Source organism: Pristiophorus japonicus, chromosome 1, assembly GCF_044704955.1.
Source record: "Pristiophorus japonicus isolate sPriJap1 chromosome 1, sPriJap1.hap1, whole genome shotgun sequence".
NCBI lineage: Eukaryota > Metazoa > Chordata > Chondrichthyes > Pristiophoridae > Pristiophorus > Pristiophorus japonicus.
Window position 1 is genome coordinate 42,028,653 of NC_091977.1, and position 14,932 is coordinate 42,043,584.

The 14,932-nt window shown below is 46.0% G+C and overlaps 1 protein-coding gene across 3 annotated transcripts in view; it reads left to right on the forward strand.

Moving 5' to 3' along the window:
- Positions 1–14,932, forward strand: part of LOC139263028 (protein WWC2-like) — a 296,134-nt gene that overhangs the window by 180,836 nt on the left and 100,366 nt on the right. For all 3 annotated transcript variants that reach the window (XM_070878495.1, XM_070878504.1, XM_070878514.1), the window contains exons 6-7: positions 6,437–6,566; positions 8,846–8,992. In XM_070878495.1, the coding sequence (XP_070734596.1) occupies positions 6,437–6,566; positions 8,846–8,992 (277 nt within the window). The remainder of the gene's footprint in view (positions 1–6,436; positions 6,567–8,845; positions 8,993–14,932) is intronic.

A 14,932-nucleotide genomic window follows, 5' to 3' on the forward strand; every position in this document is an offset into this window, starting at 1 on the left:
TAATGTAGATTGGCACTGTTGTCCTGCCAGTTTTTCTTCCCCCACCCTACATTCCTCCTACACATACAACCCAGCCAAACGAGTGCACCCAAATTCTGATATCAGTCGAGCTTCAAGTTCAAATTTGTAATCTCACTGAAGCGACTGAGGGCTATATAGTAAATAACTTTTGCTTTGTTTTATTGTTGAGGTTGGGGTGGGGGGGGCGGTGGGGTAGAGAAAAATTGACATTAAAAATGAAGTACCGCAATGGAACTGATAAGATTATGTATGAACTGGTTAAAGGTTAGTCAGGCAAATTGCTTGTATTATATCTTTTCAACAATGCAGCATTGTTCAAAATGGTTTGCTTGCTGGCAATTTTGATCGGAATCCAAAATATGTTTGGGTAATTGTCAACAAAATACCACAAGGAAACAAAGGGCAGCTGTGTGAGCCATTTGGCAGGTCAGGTTTTGGTTTTTGCAGTCCACCTAATGCTGAAAGTTACTGCAAACAAACATATTTGTACAATCACAAAGACTCCTCGCGTCAATGTCCACTGACTTCCGGCTCCAAATGTCGCCACTGCACTTTTAACTTTTCCAAACAAGTACGGCTCGAGCCTTTCTTCGATATGAATGGTCAGACAGTACAAGCCTGTGCAAAAAGCACCCTTCTGGTAGGCAGCTCTCCATCTGTTCAGAACATAGGAATTGCTAGACAAAAAAAGATTAAAGTCCATCTAGTTCGCCTTCTACCATCCTGCTGGTCGCATGTTACAACGATAATGGAGTTATTGACTAATCATGGCAATCCATCTTTGTCATTTAGTCTATAACAGACCCAGACACGAGGCAATGAAACCCCCATTGGTGGAGAACTTTAGAACTCGTAAGTCCAAAGTCACCAGTTCCTTCCAACATCATACACTTACCATATGTCATCATACAATGTATCCCAAAACATTTTTCTGAAAGAAATCTATCTAATCTACGTTTGAATTAATTAATACTATCTGCTCCCACTATCCCTATGGGAGTTCATTCCATAGATTTAGCACTCGCTCACTGAAATAATGGCCTAGATATTAACCCCCCCATCCACCCACCCCCTTCCCACGACAGGACGCAATTCCAACTCACTCTGCCGCCATTTGTACAGCAGTAGATATTGGGGCATCTAGATGTCCCGCCAAGGAGAGGCAGGGCCCTTATTATCTTATTTAAATCGGACTCCTACAGTGCAATTGGGAGCCTGATTTGCAGTTAACTGCTGCTGCACAGGTTTCCCAGGGGTCAGGAAACTTGGCAGTGAAACAGAGGCGGGAGCTGCTGGTTCCCAAAGGTAAGTGACTGTTTCAGCTCTGCCTGTGGACCAGGAAGAACATAAGAGCATAAGAAATAGGAGCAGGAGTAGGCCATTTGGCCCCTCAAGCCTGCGCCACCATTCAATAAGATCATGGCTTCAACTCAACTTCCCTTCCTGCTCCCCATAACCCTTGATTCCCTTATCGTTCAAAAATATGTCTCTCTCCACCTTAAATTTATTCAATGACCCAGCCTCCACAGCTCTCTGGGGTAGAGAATTCCACAGATTCATGACTCTCTGAGAGAAGAAATTCCTCCTCATTTCTGTTTAAAATGGGCCACCCCTTATTCTGAAACTATGCCCCCTAGTTCTAGATTCCCCCATGAGGGGAAACATCCTCTCTGCATTTACCCTGTCAAGCCCCCTCCGAATCTTATAGGTTTTAATAAGATCACCTCTCATTCTTCTAAACTCCAATGAATATAGGCCCAACCTGCTCAACCTTTCCTCATAAGACCAGGTGTGCTCCACCCTAGCCCTTCAAGGAAGCCTTTGGTTTCTCCCAGCCACTCATAATCCAAGCCCTCTATGCCCTCACTCGTTGCTTTGAACCCTTATCAGTAGCTGCAATAGTCTTTTCGTTCTGTGGTGAGCGTTGAGCACAGTGTGTGTGCAGCGAACCAGTCACATTCTATGCAAACCTTCCCTTTAAGTAGAAACAAATGGCCCGTTCGAGGGCTGTTGTGGTCGTTGTGGAAAGTTGTGTGCAGGGGCATTCAACTCCTGGAACAGCTGGCTCTGAGTACTTCCCTCCCCTGGACCTGATTGCTTACATCTTAGGATCTTAAAAGAAGTCCTGCAGAGATAGTGGATGCATTGGTTGTAATCTACCAAAATTCCCTGGATTCTGCGGCGGTCCCAGCGGATTGGAACGCAAATGTAACGCCCCTATTTAAAAAGTAGGCAGACAGGAAACTATAGACCAGTTAGGCTAACATCTGTCATTGGGAAAATGCACGAGGCCGTTATTAAGGAAGCAGAAGCGGGACATTTGGAAAAGCATAATTCAATCAAACAGACTCAGCATGGTTTTATGGAAGGGAAATCATGTTTGACAAATTTGTTGGAGTTCTTTGAGGATGTAACGAGCAGGCTGGATAAGGGGGAACCAGTGGATGTGGTGTATTTGGATTTCCAGAAGGCATTCGATAAGGTGCCACGTAAACAGTTACTGCACAAGATAAAAGCTCACGGGGTTGGGGGTAATATATTAGCAAGGATAGAGGATTGGCTAACTAACAGCGAACAGAGAGTCGGGATAAATGAATCATTTTCCGGTTGGCAAACCGTAACTAGTGGGGTGCCACAGGGATCGGTGCTGGGTCCTCAACTATTTACGATCTATATTAATGACATGGATGAAAGGACCGAGTGTAATGTAGCCAAGTTTGCTGATGATACAAAGATGGGTGGGAAAGCAAATTGTGAGGAGGACACACAAAATCTGCAAAGGGATATAGACAGGCTAAGTGAGTGGGCAAACATTTGGCAGATGGAGTATAATGTGAGAAAATGTGAGGTTATCCACTTTGGCAGAAAAAATAGAAAAGAAAATTATAATTTAAATGGAGAAAAATTGCAAAGTGCTGCAGTACAGAGGGACCTGGGGGTCCTTGTACATGAAACACAAAAAGTTAGTATGCAGGTACAGCAAGTAATCAGGAAGGCAAATTGAATGTTGGCCTTTATTGCAAGGGGGATAGAGTATAAAAGCAGAGAAGTCCTGTTACAACTGTACAGGGTGCTGAGGCTACACCTAGAGTACTGCGTACAGTTTTGGTCTCCGTATTTAAGGAACGATGTACTTGCATTGGAGGCTGTTCAGAGAAGGTTCACTGGGTTGATTCTGGACATGAGGGGGTTGTCTTATGAGGATAGGTAGGGCCTATACACATTGGAGTTCAGAAGAATGAGAGGTGATCTTATTGAAACTTATATAATGAGAGGACTCGACAAGGTGGATGCAGAGAGGATATTTCCACTCATAGGGGAAACTAAAACTAGGAGACATAGTCTTAGAATAAGGGGCTGCCCATTTAAAACTGAGATGAGGAGGAATTTCTTCTCTCAGGATTGTAAATCTATAGAATTCTCTGCTCCAGAGAGCTGTGGAGGCTGGGTCATTCAATATATTTAAGGTGGTGATTGACAGATTTTTGAGCATTAAGGGAATAAAGGGTTATGGGGAGCGGGCAGGGATGTGGAGCTGAGTCCATGATCAGATCAGCCATGATCTTATTGAATGGCGGAGCAGGCTCGATGGGCCAAATGGCCTTCTTCTGCTCCTATTTCTTATGTTCTCATGTTGTCTTAAACAAAGGAGAAAGTTTTCTTTGATATTTATTAGGGTTTAATTACTGCGTGTGTGCCATGTTGGATACTGATTAATGCACTCGCACTGGACGATAGATTCACTGATCCCACACTCAGGCCGCAATTTCGGCACCCATGGCGGGATCGATGCAACTGGCATTGGTGGCATGTGGGAAAGCGCTCCCGACTCCAGTCCGCCCTCTGTACCCAATCTTCCATTGATGGGGCTTGTTAAGCCCGCCTTGCGTTATCCCCAGCCAATTAACAGGAAGCTGGTCTGATGACATCACTTGATGACGCGTTATCAGCCTTTTCCTTAAAGAGACCATGCCCACTGATTTTGACAGTTCTTCTATCAGTGTTCTGCAGCATTGAGGTGCTGCAAACACTGACAAGCACTACACAGAGGTGCACGGCTGCACCCAATCTCTCCCATCACATTCTCCAGATGCTTATAGAGGGAGTCACAGCACGCCGGGAGGTTCTCTTCCTTTCCAATGGACAAAAGAGATTTCCCGTGGACACCAAAGCAGCATGGTTGCACATTGCACAGGAGGGCACAAGCAGGGATGTCGTCAGGAGGACCAGTCTGCAGTGGCGCAAACATTTCAATGTTTACAGATCACGAAACATTACTGCAAAGCCGCATTCATTCTCATCCTGCTGTGCCACTCATCACATCCCCATCATTCTGCATTCCCTACCCTACCCCTGCACATCCTTACACCAACTTACCTTGCACCTCCACCCATCCCTCTCTCTCTCTATCTACATTATTACTTGCCCATCTCACAAGCTACCCCTCACACTCACCCTCATCCTTGTCCAATCATACCAACTAACAACACACAAGGATAGGCCCTTTAGCCAATGTTCATGTAAAGTTTATGTTGATGTGGTGTCAAACATTGAAATCTTTATTTTCAGCACTTTGCGTTCTTGGACAGATTCATGAGCACCTTTGGAAGTGGTTTAGTGAGTTGTAGTGAACGGCGAGACATAAGGGTACCCCCCACAATGGTAATGAGTGTGAAAGGAATGGCTTAGGCACTGCAGGGATGCTTTATGGAGCTGATGTGGGGTGGTGCCAACCTGGCGCATCATGTGGCAGCCAGGGTGTACAGTGTCAAGTGAAGTAAATGTGGCCATGGTGAGGCCATCCCTGGCCTCCTGGGCAGCAATGTGGTCAGGTGCTGATGCCCTGTGTCCTGTGCAGCATCAGGTAGTTGCGGAGAAGGTTGGTGTTGTTGGTGATGCTGGTGGGCTTCGTGATGTTGGTGTTGGAGCTGATCGTGGTGGAATTCTGAGGGCCAAGGTGAGATGTTTTCGCACCGATGCTGCTGGAATAGATGGCACGTGAGGCTGAGATTTGAAGAAGTGATCTGTTAATGGTGAGAGAGGTTGCTCCAAGGAGGTGACAGTGAATAGAGAGTTCACTGCAAACACTTCCAAACTGCATACAGTTTCTTCCAAATTCTAAAGGCTTCAGCTTCTGACATTGGAAAGTGAACAGCTGTGAAATGGTAGCTTTTATACCACTTCTGCAGCTGTCAACTAACCAAAGCAATAGAAAGTCACTGAAAACCCGACTCCACTTACCTGGTGTGTTCGCCAAAGGATGGCAAACCTGTCAAAAGTCTGAATGGTGTTGATTAGGAAAAGGGAAGGTGCAACAAGACCTGGGTGTCATGGGTCATCAGTCATTGAAAGTTGGCATGCAGGTACAGCAGGTGGTGAAGAAGGCAAATGGTATGTTGGCCTTCATAGCTAGGGGATTTGAGTATAGGAGCAGGGAGGTCTTACTGCAGTTGTACAGGGCCTTAGTGAGGCCTCACCTGGAATATTGTGTTCAGTTTTGGTCTCCTAATCTGAGGAAGGGCGTTCTTGCTATTGAGGGAGTGCAGCGAAGGTTCACCAGACTGAATCCCGGGATGGCAGGACTGACATATGAGGAGAGACTGGATCGACTGGGCCTGTATTCACTGGAGTTTAGAAGGATGAGAGGAGATCTCAAAGAAACATAAAATTCTGACGGGAATTCCCTGCCGCAGAGAGTTGTTGATGCCTGTTCATTGGATATATTCAAGAGGGAGTTAGATATGGCCCTTACGGCTAAAGGGATCAAGGGGTATGGAGAGAAAGCAGGAAAGGGGTCCTGAGGTGAATGATCAGCCATGATCTTATTGAATGGTGGTGTAGGCTCGAAAGGCCGAACAGCCTACTCCTGCTCCTATTTTCTGTTTCTGTGCTTCTAAAATTGCTTTTAATCCTCTTAAGTAGCATTCAGCTACCTCCTAAATATCTTAATTACCTGTCCCGCCGCTTGCTTTCGGGTCTGCAACCTATACAAGTCCTGACAGATCAAAAACCGACACGGAGGCGGGTTTAGAGTGGGATCCTGACCCGCAGTCAATCTCGGCCATTTTGACAGCGGGCTCGCCTCCAAACCCGCACTCGCAGCGTGGAGCTATTTTTGAAGGGAGTATTGGTCTGAGATAGGGCTACAGCATTGTAGTCTCAATTCCCCATCTTGTGCTCCCTTTCAGTGTAGATCCCTACTGGAGCATGGGATCAATGAATTTATCCATAAATTTCTGTTGGTTTAAAATTAATGGATTAAGGACTGCACCAAATGACTGTAGCATGAATACGTAAATCACTGTGCTTAAATTGGTGCACAGAGGTGATTAAACCTTTAATCTTCATCCTTACTTGCACCTTGTTCATATACTTTTCTGAATTCTAATCAGTTTCTCTCTTTATCCTGTTGTAGAATTGATCGGAAGATGTCTGGAGGACAGAGCGGCTATGAACTGAAAGAGGCCAAAGCCATCTTAAGTGAACTGAAAACTATCAAGAAGGCCATTAGTTCAGGGGAAAAAGAGAAACAAGATCTAATGCAGGTACTGGAGAGGGTTTTTAATAGACTCGGGAATTGAAATTTATGCCCAGTGTCCTCGCAGTGACAAAAAGCTGACCGTCATCTTTTGCTTAAACATATTGATATCGTACAATATATATTGACAGTTATTTATCGCTCCCTCTCCTTGGCCAAAATCACCTCCCACGCCAAGATCATCTTTGAGAGCAGAAACAACTTCATACTTATTTTCTCCACTACAAAGTCTCTCCCCAGACTTCCCCCATATGTTCCAGCTTTTGGGTTGTTGCTGGAGAGTAGGCCAAAAGGCCAAAAGATCATGGGGTCAAGTTTCGGGCCGCGCCTAGAACGGCACAGCCCTGCAAGCCACGCTTGATTTCCGCGCTCAAAACCATGCCGAAAACCTCGGTATTCTCTACTCCCTCAGGTCGATCTAGGCCCTTGGCGTAGCGCAGCACAAGCTGTGGGGGGGCGGAGCAAGGTCCCTGCGCTGAAAATAGTACCGGGACCTCTGCACATGTGGGAGGGGCCCGAAGCACGCCGCCCCTAGCCCTGGCCGAATGGGCTCACTGGGGCGACGAAGATCGGACTGCACCTCCATCCTCGAGCTCTGGCTCCGGCTCCGGCTCCGGCTGCACCCCACCCCCCCCCCACCCGGCGTTCAGCTCCCACTCCCTCGGGTTCTCTCCCGCCGCCTCCTTCCTCCCCCAGCTCCTGCTCCGCTGCCTGCCACTCTCCCCCTTCCTCTCTCCCCCACGGCTCCAGCTCCGGCTCCAGCTTTTTTTTTCTTTTCCAGCTCCTGCTCCGCTGCCTGCCACTCTCCCCCCGCCCCCCCCCCCCCCCACGGCTCCAACTCCGGTCCGTTCCCTCTTCCTTCGCCGGAGCCCACCGCCCAGCATCTTGCTGGGGGCGGGCCCCGCCCGAAGTCTTTGGCCCGTCTTCTTCACATCGGCCAGGCCCGTTCAGGCCTCCCTCCTCTCCTCCCCCCCCCTCCACCCCTTCCCTCCCTCACTCTCCTCCCTCCTACCCCCTCCCTCCCTCTCCTCTCCTCTCCTCTCCTCTCCTCTCTCTCCCTCCTACCCCCTCCCTCCCTCTCCTCTCCTCTCCTCCCTCCCCTCTCCGCCCCTCCCTCCTCCCCCGCCCCTCCTCCCCCGCCCCCCCCTCCCCTCGCTGTCAGAAACACATAGACACTGACAGAGAGCGAGAGACATTGACACTGACACAGACAGAGAGAGAGAGGGACACACTGACAGACAGAGAGAGACACTGCCAGAGACAGAGAGAGACACACTGGGGGGGCCCAGTCCCAGCACGCTGTTGGAGGGCTCCCGGTGCTGCAGTCGGTGAGTAGAAACGTAATTTTTTATTTATTGATTTAAAAAAAATTATTATTATTTTTAATTTTTTAATTTTTTTGATTGATTTATTGGTTGATTTATTGATTTATTATCATTTATTATTGATAATGGCTCTTTATTTGTAAAAGTGATGTGTTTCATATTTGTAAACTTCCCTTTAAACCACCCCCCACGCCTGATTTGTAACCTACGCCTGATTTTCTAAGTGTAGACAAGGTTTTTCTGAGCGTACAAAAATCTACACTTACTCCATTCTAAGTTAGTTTGGAGTAAGCTTTCACTGCCTAAACTTTCAAAACAGACGTAAGTGGCTGGACACGCCCCCTTTTGGAAAAAAAAATCTGTTCCAAAATGGAACTGTTCTAACTGACTAGAACTGGAGCAAACTAAATGCCGAGAATTGCAATTTCTAAGATGCTCCATTCTAAACCAGTTGCTCCAAAAAAATAGGAGCAACTCAGGCCGAAACTTGGCCCTCCTCTGGGGGAGGGGGGAAAGAGGAAAGTCCTGAAAAAAAAAAAAATTCTCTGAATCTTCAGGTTGCCCCTGAGACCCGTGCAAACGCTTTGGGCTGTGGGGGACATTGCCCAGGCACTTATATCTGGTTTCCTCGGGTGCTTTTCCTCCGGGGTGCCCAACATTGATGGGATGAGGTAAGTGAAGCCGGAGTGGGGAAAGGCTCCTTTAGCCTCATTAGCATACTCCTGCTGGGCCTGTGCCTACTCCAGGTGCAGGCTCAGTAACGCCCAGGGAATCCTGACCAGGTGCATTGTGGGCGGAGACCAGACACAGGTCTTCACCCCTTTTTTGGTCTCTTTGCTGTGTCTGGAAGAAAATCTACCCTCTTCACTTTGATAATGATCTGCTGAGATGTTTCATTGAACATTTGCCTTTGTGAATGGCCTCAGTGAAGCTTTTCCTTCTTTGATTGTTTCCTTCCCAGAGCCTTGCCAAACTGAAGGACCGATTCCATTCCAACCAGAGTGTGGGAACCTCCGAGTCAGATTTGCAGTCGAATCCAGTCAATTCCCGGCACTCCATCTCCAGGCAGTGCCTAGATGCTGGCTCCCAAACAGACATCACTGGCGATGTGAGTACCTATTTCTTCAGTGACTTTCACAAAATGTTTTCTTTTCTCGAGTCCATCACTCGGAAGCAAGAGCACCTTTGGAAAGCGACAGTCATCTTTTTGGACCGCCGGACCCATAGCTTCATTATTTGCTCGTGTATTTAATTGTGTAGCTTAATGCTGGTTGGATAACGGTTGTGTCAGTAAAACTCGTGAACGCCTGGAGAAAGAAATGTCCAGGTTAACTCAGTGTGGTTGTCACAGTCACTCTGGTCATCAAGGCAGAAGAGAACCATCCAAGCACTGGATGCTGTAGAGGGCAGAGCCATGTGGCTGATCCTTGGTGTAAAAAAATGTGAAAAAAAATCATTTGTGAAATTTTGGTACTTGCCTCGGCAACCTCGCCTTTAACTCTCGCCCCCGAAGTGCCCGCCGTCCTGACCAATACCTCCTGCAGCTGTCGGTGTTGTCACCAGGCGATGCTGTGGGGACGGAATCAAATTCGGGTCCGGGGCACGACCGGGGCGATGCACATGGCAATAACGTCACGATCTCCGGGAGAAGGAGATCGGGACACAACATCTTACCGCCGCTGCAACCCTCCCGCCGAAGTTCGCGGGAGTCGTTCATCTCACCGCGCCCAGTCGGTAAGTCGTTAGCGTCCCGTTATCACCCCCGCGGAGACGATAATGGGAGGCGCTAAGGAGGCCAATTTTTAGGCTTATAGGTTAGAAAAGCTCAGACCTGGAAAGGAATTGGATGAGAGGAAACCTTATACACAGATATAGGACTATGTGGAATAGAAAAGATTGATCTTGAACATGATTCCAAGTTAAGTCGCAGCTACAGGACAAGGGGACAGAGTCAGGACTGATGTTAGGAAGTACTTCTTCACACAACGAGTGATCAATGTCTGGAAGAATCCTCCCGGTAAGAGAGTGGAGGCAAAAGCCCTGGAATCATTCCAGTGGCAGTTGGATACTGTAATACCTGTAGTAAAATCTTGGGTTTCTCTGGAAGGATGAGTTAGACTGAATAACCGTCCTCACCATGCTCCTTATGTTGAATGCAGCCTTTTTCTGTAAAGTGAAGGCAAATATGCATTAAATGAGTGAATATTTGTTTTGTATATTTTAGAAAGCAACATAGCATAATGGTCATATGCATAACTTTATTTAAATTCTTGTGATGTGGGCAACATTGGCAAGGCAGTATTTATTGCCCATCCCTAGTTGCCCTGAGTCAGCCACATAATGTAAGACTGGAGTCACATGTAAAAAGGTAGCAGATTCCAGTTTGTGAACCAGTTGGGCTTTTATTACAATCTGGCAGTTTTCATGGTCCTTTTTCCTGATGCCAGCCACAAATTTTCAGATTTATTGAATTCAGTTTCACAATTTGCTATGCTGGGGTTTGAACCTCATGGTTTGTTAGTTCAGTACCAGAATCACTAGGATACCATACCCTTAAGCTTCTCTGATTTATAAAGTACTTTGCCAACAGAAAGTTTAGGAAAATGTTTCAGAGCTGATGAGTGCGTGGTATTTTTGACATGCATGTATGCATGTTGATGGTTAGTCTTGAATTGTTTCTCAGTTCCATCATAATAGTTTCCTCTTACTGGATCCAATGTGCTAATTCTCAGCTGTCTTCATTACTTCCATTTATGTTACAGTTGCACCAGGTTACTAGCTCAGTTCAAGTTAAGTATACTAAGCTATTCAAGCAAAATCATTTGATACCAGTAAATTATTTTCAGTTGCAATAGTGCGTACCTAGACATACGGCAATGTTTATTCATGATCCGTTAATTTCTCAACTTATCATCTCTTCACCTGATATCATCTTCTGGATATCCTTCCAGTCTATCCTGATATTTGACTCTCACTCTCCCATTCCTGCTTCACTCATTCGGCATTGGTAACATGGCGCAATTCGCCGTGCTTTCATATGGCATACTGTGACTGAATCGTAGAAGGTTACAGCATAGAACCAGGTCATTCAGTTCATCATCTCTGTACTGGTGTCTATGAGTCACCTAGTTTAATCTCACTCCTCACACTCTTTAATACTTCTCTTTTTCAAACAATTTTCTAAATCCCTGTTAAAATCCTTTATGGACTTGGCTTCATCAGCAACTTGTGGCAGAGGATTTCACATTCTAACTACCCTTTGTGTGAAGATTTTATTTCTAACCTTCACAGTAATTCTTTTGGAGATTATCTTAAATTTATTACCGTCTTGTTAACCAGTGAAAATTGTCCATTGCTATCTTATAATCTTGAAGACTTCTATTAGTTCACCCTTTGACCTTTTCGATTTCCCTATCTTTCTATCCGCCTCCACCCCGTACCCTGCCAAGATCTCCACGCTCCTCCAAACCTGGCCTCTTGCGTATACCCGATTTTCATCGCTCCACCATTGGTGGCCGTGCCTTCAGCTGCCTCGGCCCTAAGCTCTGGAATTCCCTCCATAAACCTCTCAACCCCTCTACCTCTCCCTCCTCCTTTAAGTTGCTTCTTAAAACCTACACCTTTGACTAAGTTTTTGGTCACCTGTCCTAATGTCTCTTTAAGGGGCTCTGTGTCAAATTCTGTCTGATAATGTTCCTGTGAAGTACCTTGGGTTATTTTTACTATGTTAAGCCGTTATATAAATACAAGTTGTTGTTGTTGTTGTTGTTGGAAAAGCCCAAATGTGTCTCTTCATAGTTGTAACCTCTCATCACTCACGATTGGCAGATCTTGATCCATAAATCTTGCCTCGTGCCTTTTGCACTGCTCTTCCATTTCCTATATGGACTATGCACTGCACAGCTGAATGTGTGCTATCTGAGTTGGTTAAGTTTGGCAAGTTGAGCAGGACTTTTGCAGATGCTTTCTGATTGGACATTCAGTTGTGCACTAGTTTTAGCATCATCTGTCGTACCCAAAGAGAACTTTAAAAAAAATGATTACACACACTTGCCCTTTTAAGAGGCATTTCCTTCCAATGTGTAAATGTACGAGCGCACTCGATCGAGTCGTTGGATTAATGTATCAGCAGCCTGTGGTATGCAGATTTACCTCGAGCTAAATCTTTTTATCTGGAGTTTATAGAAAGCCTGACCCAAGCAGCAGATTTCTTGGTGAATTGGTAGTGTGTTTATTAGGACTCGACTGTATCATGGTGATTAGTGGAGTAGAAGAGGGCTGTTGTCAGCTAGTATTAACAGTCTCATGCTTTATTGTTGTGTGAGGTTTGCTTACAGTTAGAATGCTGTGCTTTTTTGTTTTAGCATTGCTATTGCATGCAGGCTTGTCCTTAAACACCCGTGAGAACAGATCAGTTGTAATCAGTTTATTTCATTGAGGATAACTTAAAGGAAATGATAAGACTACCAAGTCAAAGTGGTAATGCTAAACCGATGCAAATCATTGGTTAGGCTGCAATTGGAATTGTGTCCAGTAAGGACACAACTTGGGAGTGGATTCAGAAGAGGTTCACCAAGATGATCCCAGGGATGAGAGGCTTTAGTTATGAGGAAAGACTAAAGAAACTGGGGTTCTTTTCATTTGAATAAAGGTTAAGAGCAGATCGAATGGGCCTGAAATTCAGTACCGCTAGAAAGCTGGTGCTCCTCCCACCTTTTTGTGGCCATTAGCGCTGAAATGTTTTCATGGCTGGGCCACCCCATATTCAGCTCCAAAAGTGAGCAAACGGGTTCCAGCGCTAATGAACCCTTCCAAAGTGGATTTTTCAGCGTGTGGCTATTAATTTGAGCGTTATCACCACTGAGAAATTCAGCATGCAGGTAAGGGTTTCTAATAAGCCAGCTGCTAAAAAGGCCAGGGTTTGCAGCAAGGCTCTGAGTGGGGGAAGGAGGTTGGAAGGATGTCTGGTGTAAGAGGTGCAAGGAGAGCCAACAGGTTTACTGATACGGAGCTGGAGACACTGATGGATGGTGTTGAGGACAGAAGAAGAATAGTATTTCCTGACATGGGGAGACCTGGCAGACAGGCAGTACATAATGCATGGAGGGAGATTGCAGGGCAGGTGTCGGGCACCTCCATATATGTGAGGACGCACCCTCCAAGGAGGGTGCTGGCCAGTCTGCACCCGGCCCTATCAGGGTGGCGATGGGTTGACGCCTCCTAGCTCCGGGGCGACAGGGATCCTCTTCCTGCGTGTCACCGTGCTTCTGACCAGGTGTACCAGGTGTCACCCTCCCAACACTCCTCCCCTCCTCAGGGTGAACCCTGCCAAGCAGGCCTCTGAAGCCCACAGGACTCCACTAAAGAGTCAGACCTGAAAGTTGTACAAAAGTACAGGGGTATGTGCAAACCTCTGAACAGCACTCAGCAGATTGAATGGAGCCAAAACAATTAATAAAATTAGATGAAAAGCTAAATACTGTGGATGCTGGAAAATGAAAAAAACATTATTAATAAAACTATATAAAAAGATAAATACTGCAGATGCTGGAAAATGAAATAAAAACACTTAATAATGAATAAAACTATATTAAAAGATAAATATGCGGATGCATGCTGGAAACTGAAATAAAAACACTTAATAAGTAATAAAACTAATTACCTACCAAAGGGCCCCAGCAGTGTCGCGATCGAGCACCTTATCGAAAACCTCGCGGGGACACTGCCGGCGAAAGTCCTACCTTTTCCGTGGTGAATTTAGGTGTGCTGGTGACTTTTCAGCGGCCCGCACACTGCTTCCCTCTCCGTTGGAAACTTTCCTTTACAGCGACTTTACCGCGCCATTTCCGGCGGAAGTGAACACCGCTCAATTCCCCCCCCCCCACCACCACGAGCTGAATATGGCTCGGGGAGGGAAAAGGACCCGAGCGCAGTGGCCGATGAATTTTTTTCGATCGACCACCCAAACTCCGCGGTAGCCGTCCCTCCCAGGACGGTGACTTTCGGGCCCAATGTATCTAATGGTATGCATATCAGGAAAGGATGGACGGGCTTGAAAAAAGAAGGCTGAGGGGGTGACCTAATAGAGGTCTTTAAAATTACGAAAGGTTTTGATAGAGTGGATACAGCGAGAATGATTCCACTTGTGGGGAAGAGCGTAACTCGAGGCCATCAATATAAGAAAGTGACCAGGAAATCCAATAGGGAATTCAAAAGAAACTTCTTTACCCAGAGAGTGGTGAGAATGTGGAACTCGCCACCACAGGGAGTGGTTGAGGCGACTAGCATAGATACCTTTAAGGGGCAGCTAAATAAGCACATGAGGGAGAAGGGAATAGAGGCTTATGCTGATAGATTTAGATGAGGAAAAAAGGAAGAGGCTTGAGTGGAGCATAAACCTCGGCATAGACTGGTTGGGCCGACTGACCTGTTTCTGTGCCGTATATCCTATGTAATCCTACATAATATGTTCAAAATGGCGAGATGCTTTGATAAAATAAATTGTGAAAAATTATTTCTACTGGTCTGTGAATTGGTAACAAAAGCGCATAAATGTTAATGTCATCACCACAAGAATTCAACGGTTGAGGGAAAATTTTTTAATACATGTTATTAGGACATGAATCCATAATAATTTTAAAAGGGATGTGGGTACATGTTTGCAAAATAAAATGTTTAAAAGCTATGGGGAAAGGGCAAGAGAACGGGACTAAGTGAATGGCTCTTTCAGAGATCCAGCATGATCACAATGGGCCGAAGGGCCTCCTGCTGCACAGTAAAATTCAATGATTCTATAATGACTTGGTTGGAAAATGCACTGTCCAGTTGGGAACTGAGCCACATAGACCAGGAAAGCCCGAGCTTCAATCCATAGTCTGTACTGAGTTAGTTGATCTCTAGAACTGGCTCGGCACCCTTAGGCTGGGAAAGCTAGTGACCCTGCTCCTGATACCTTTTCAATGATCCCTTCAGGAAAACGTGTCGGAGTTAGTACATTACATGAGAACAGGACCAGGCTTGGCAGTGATGCCTCGCAGTTATATAGCCT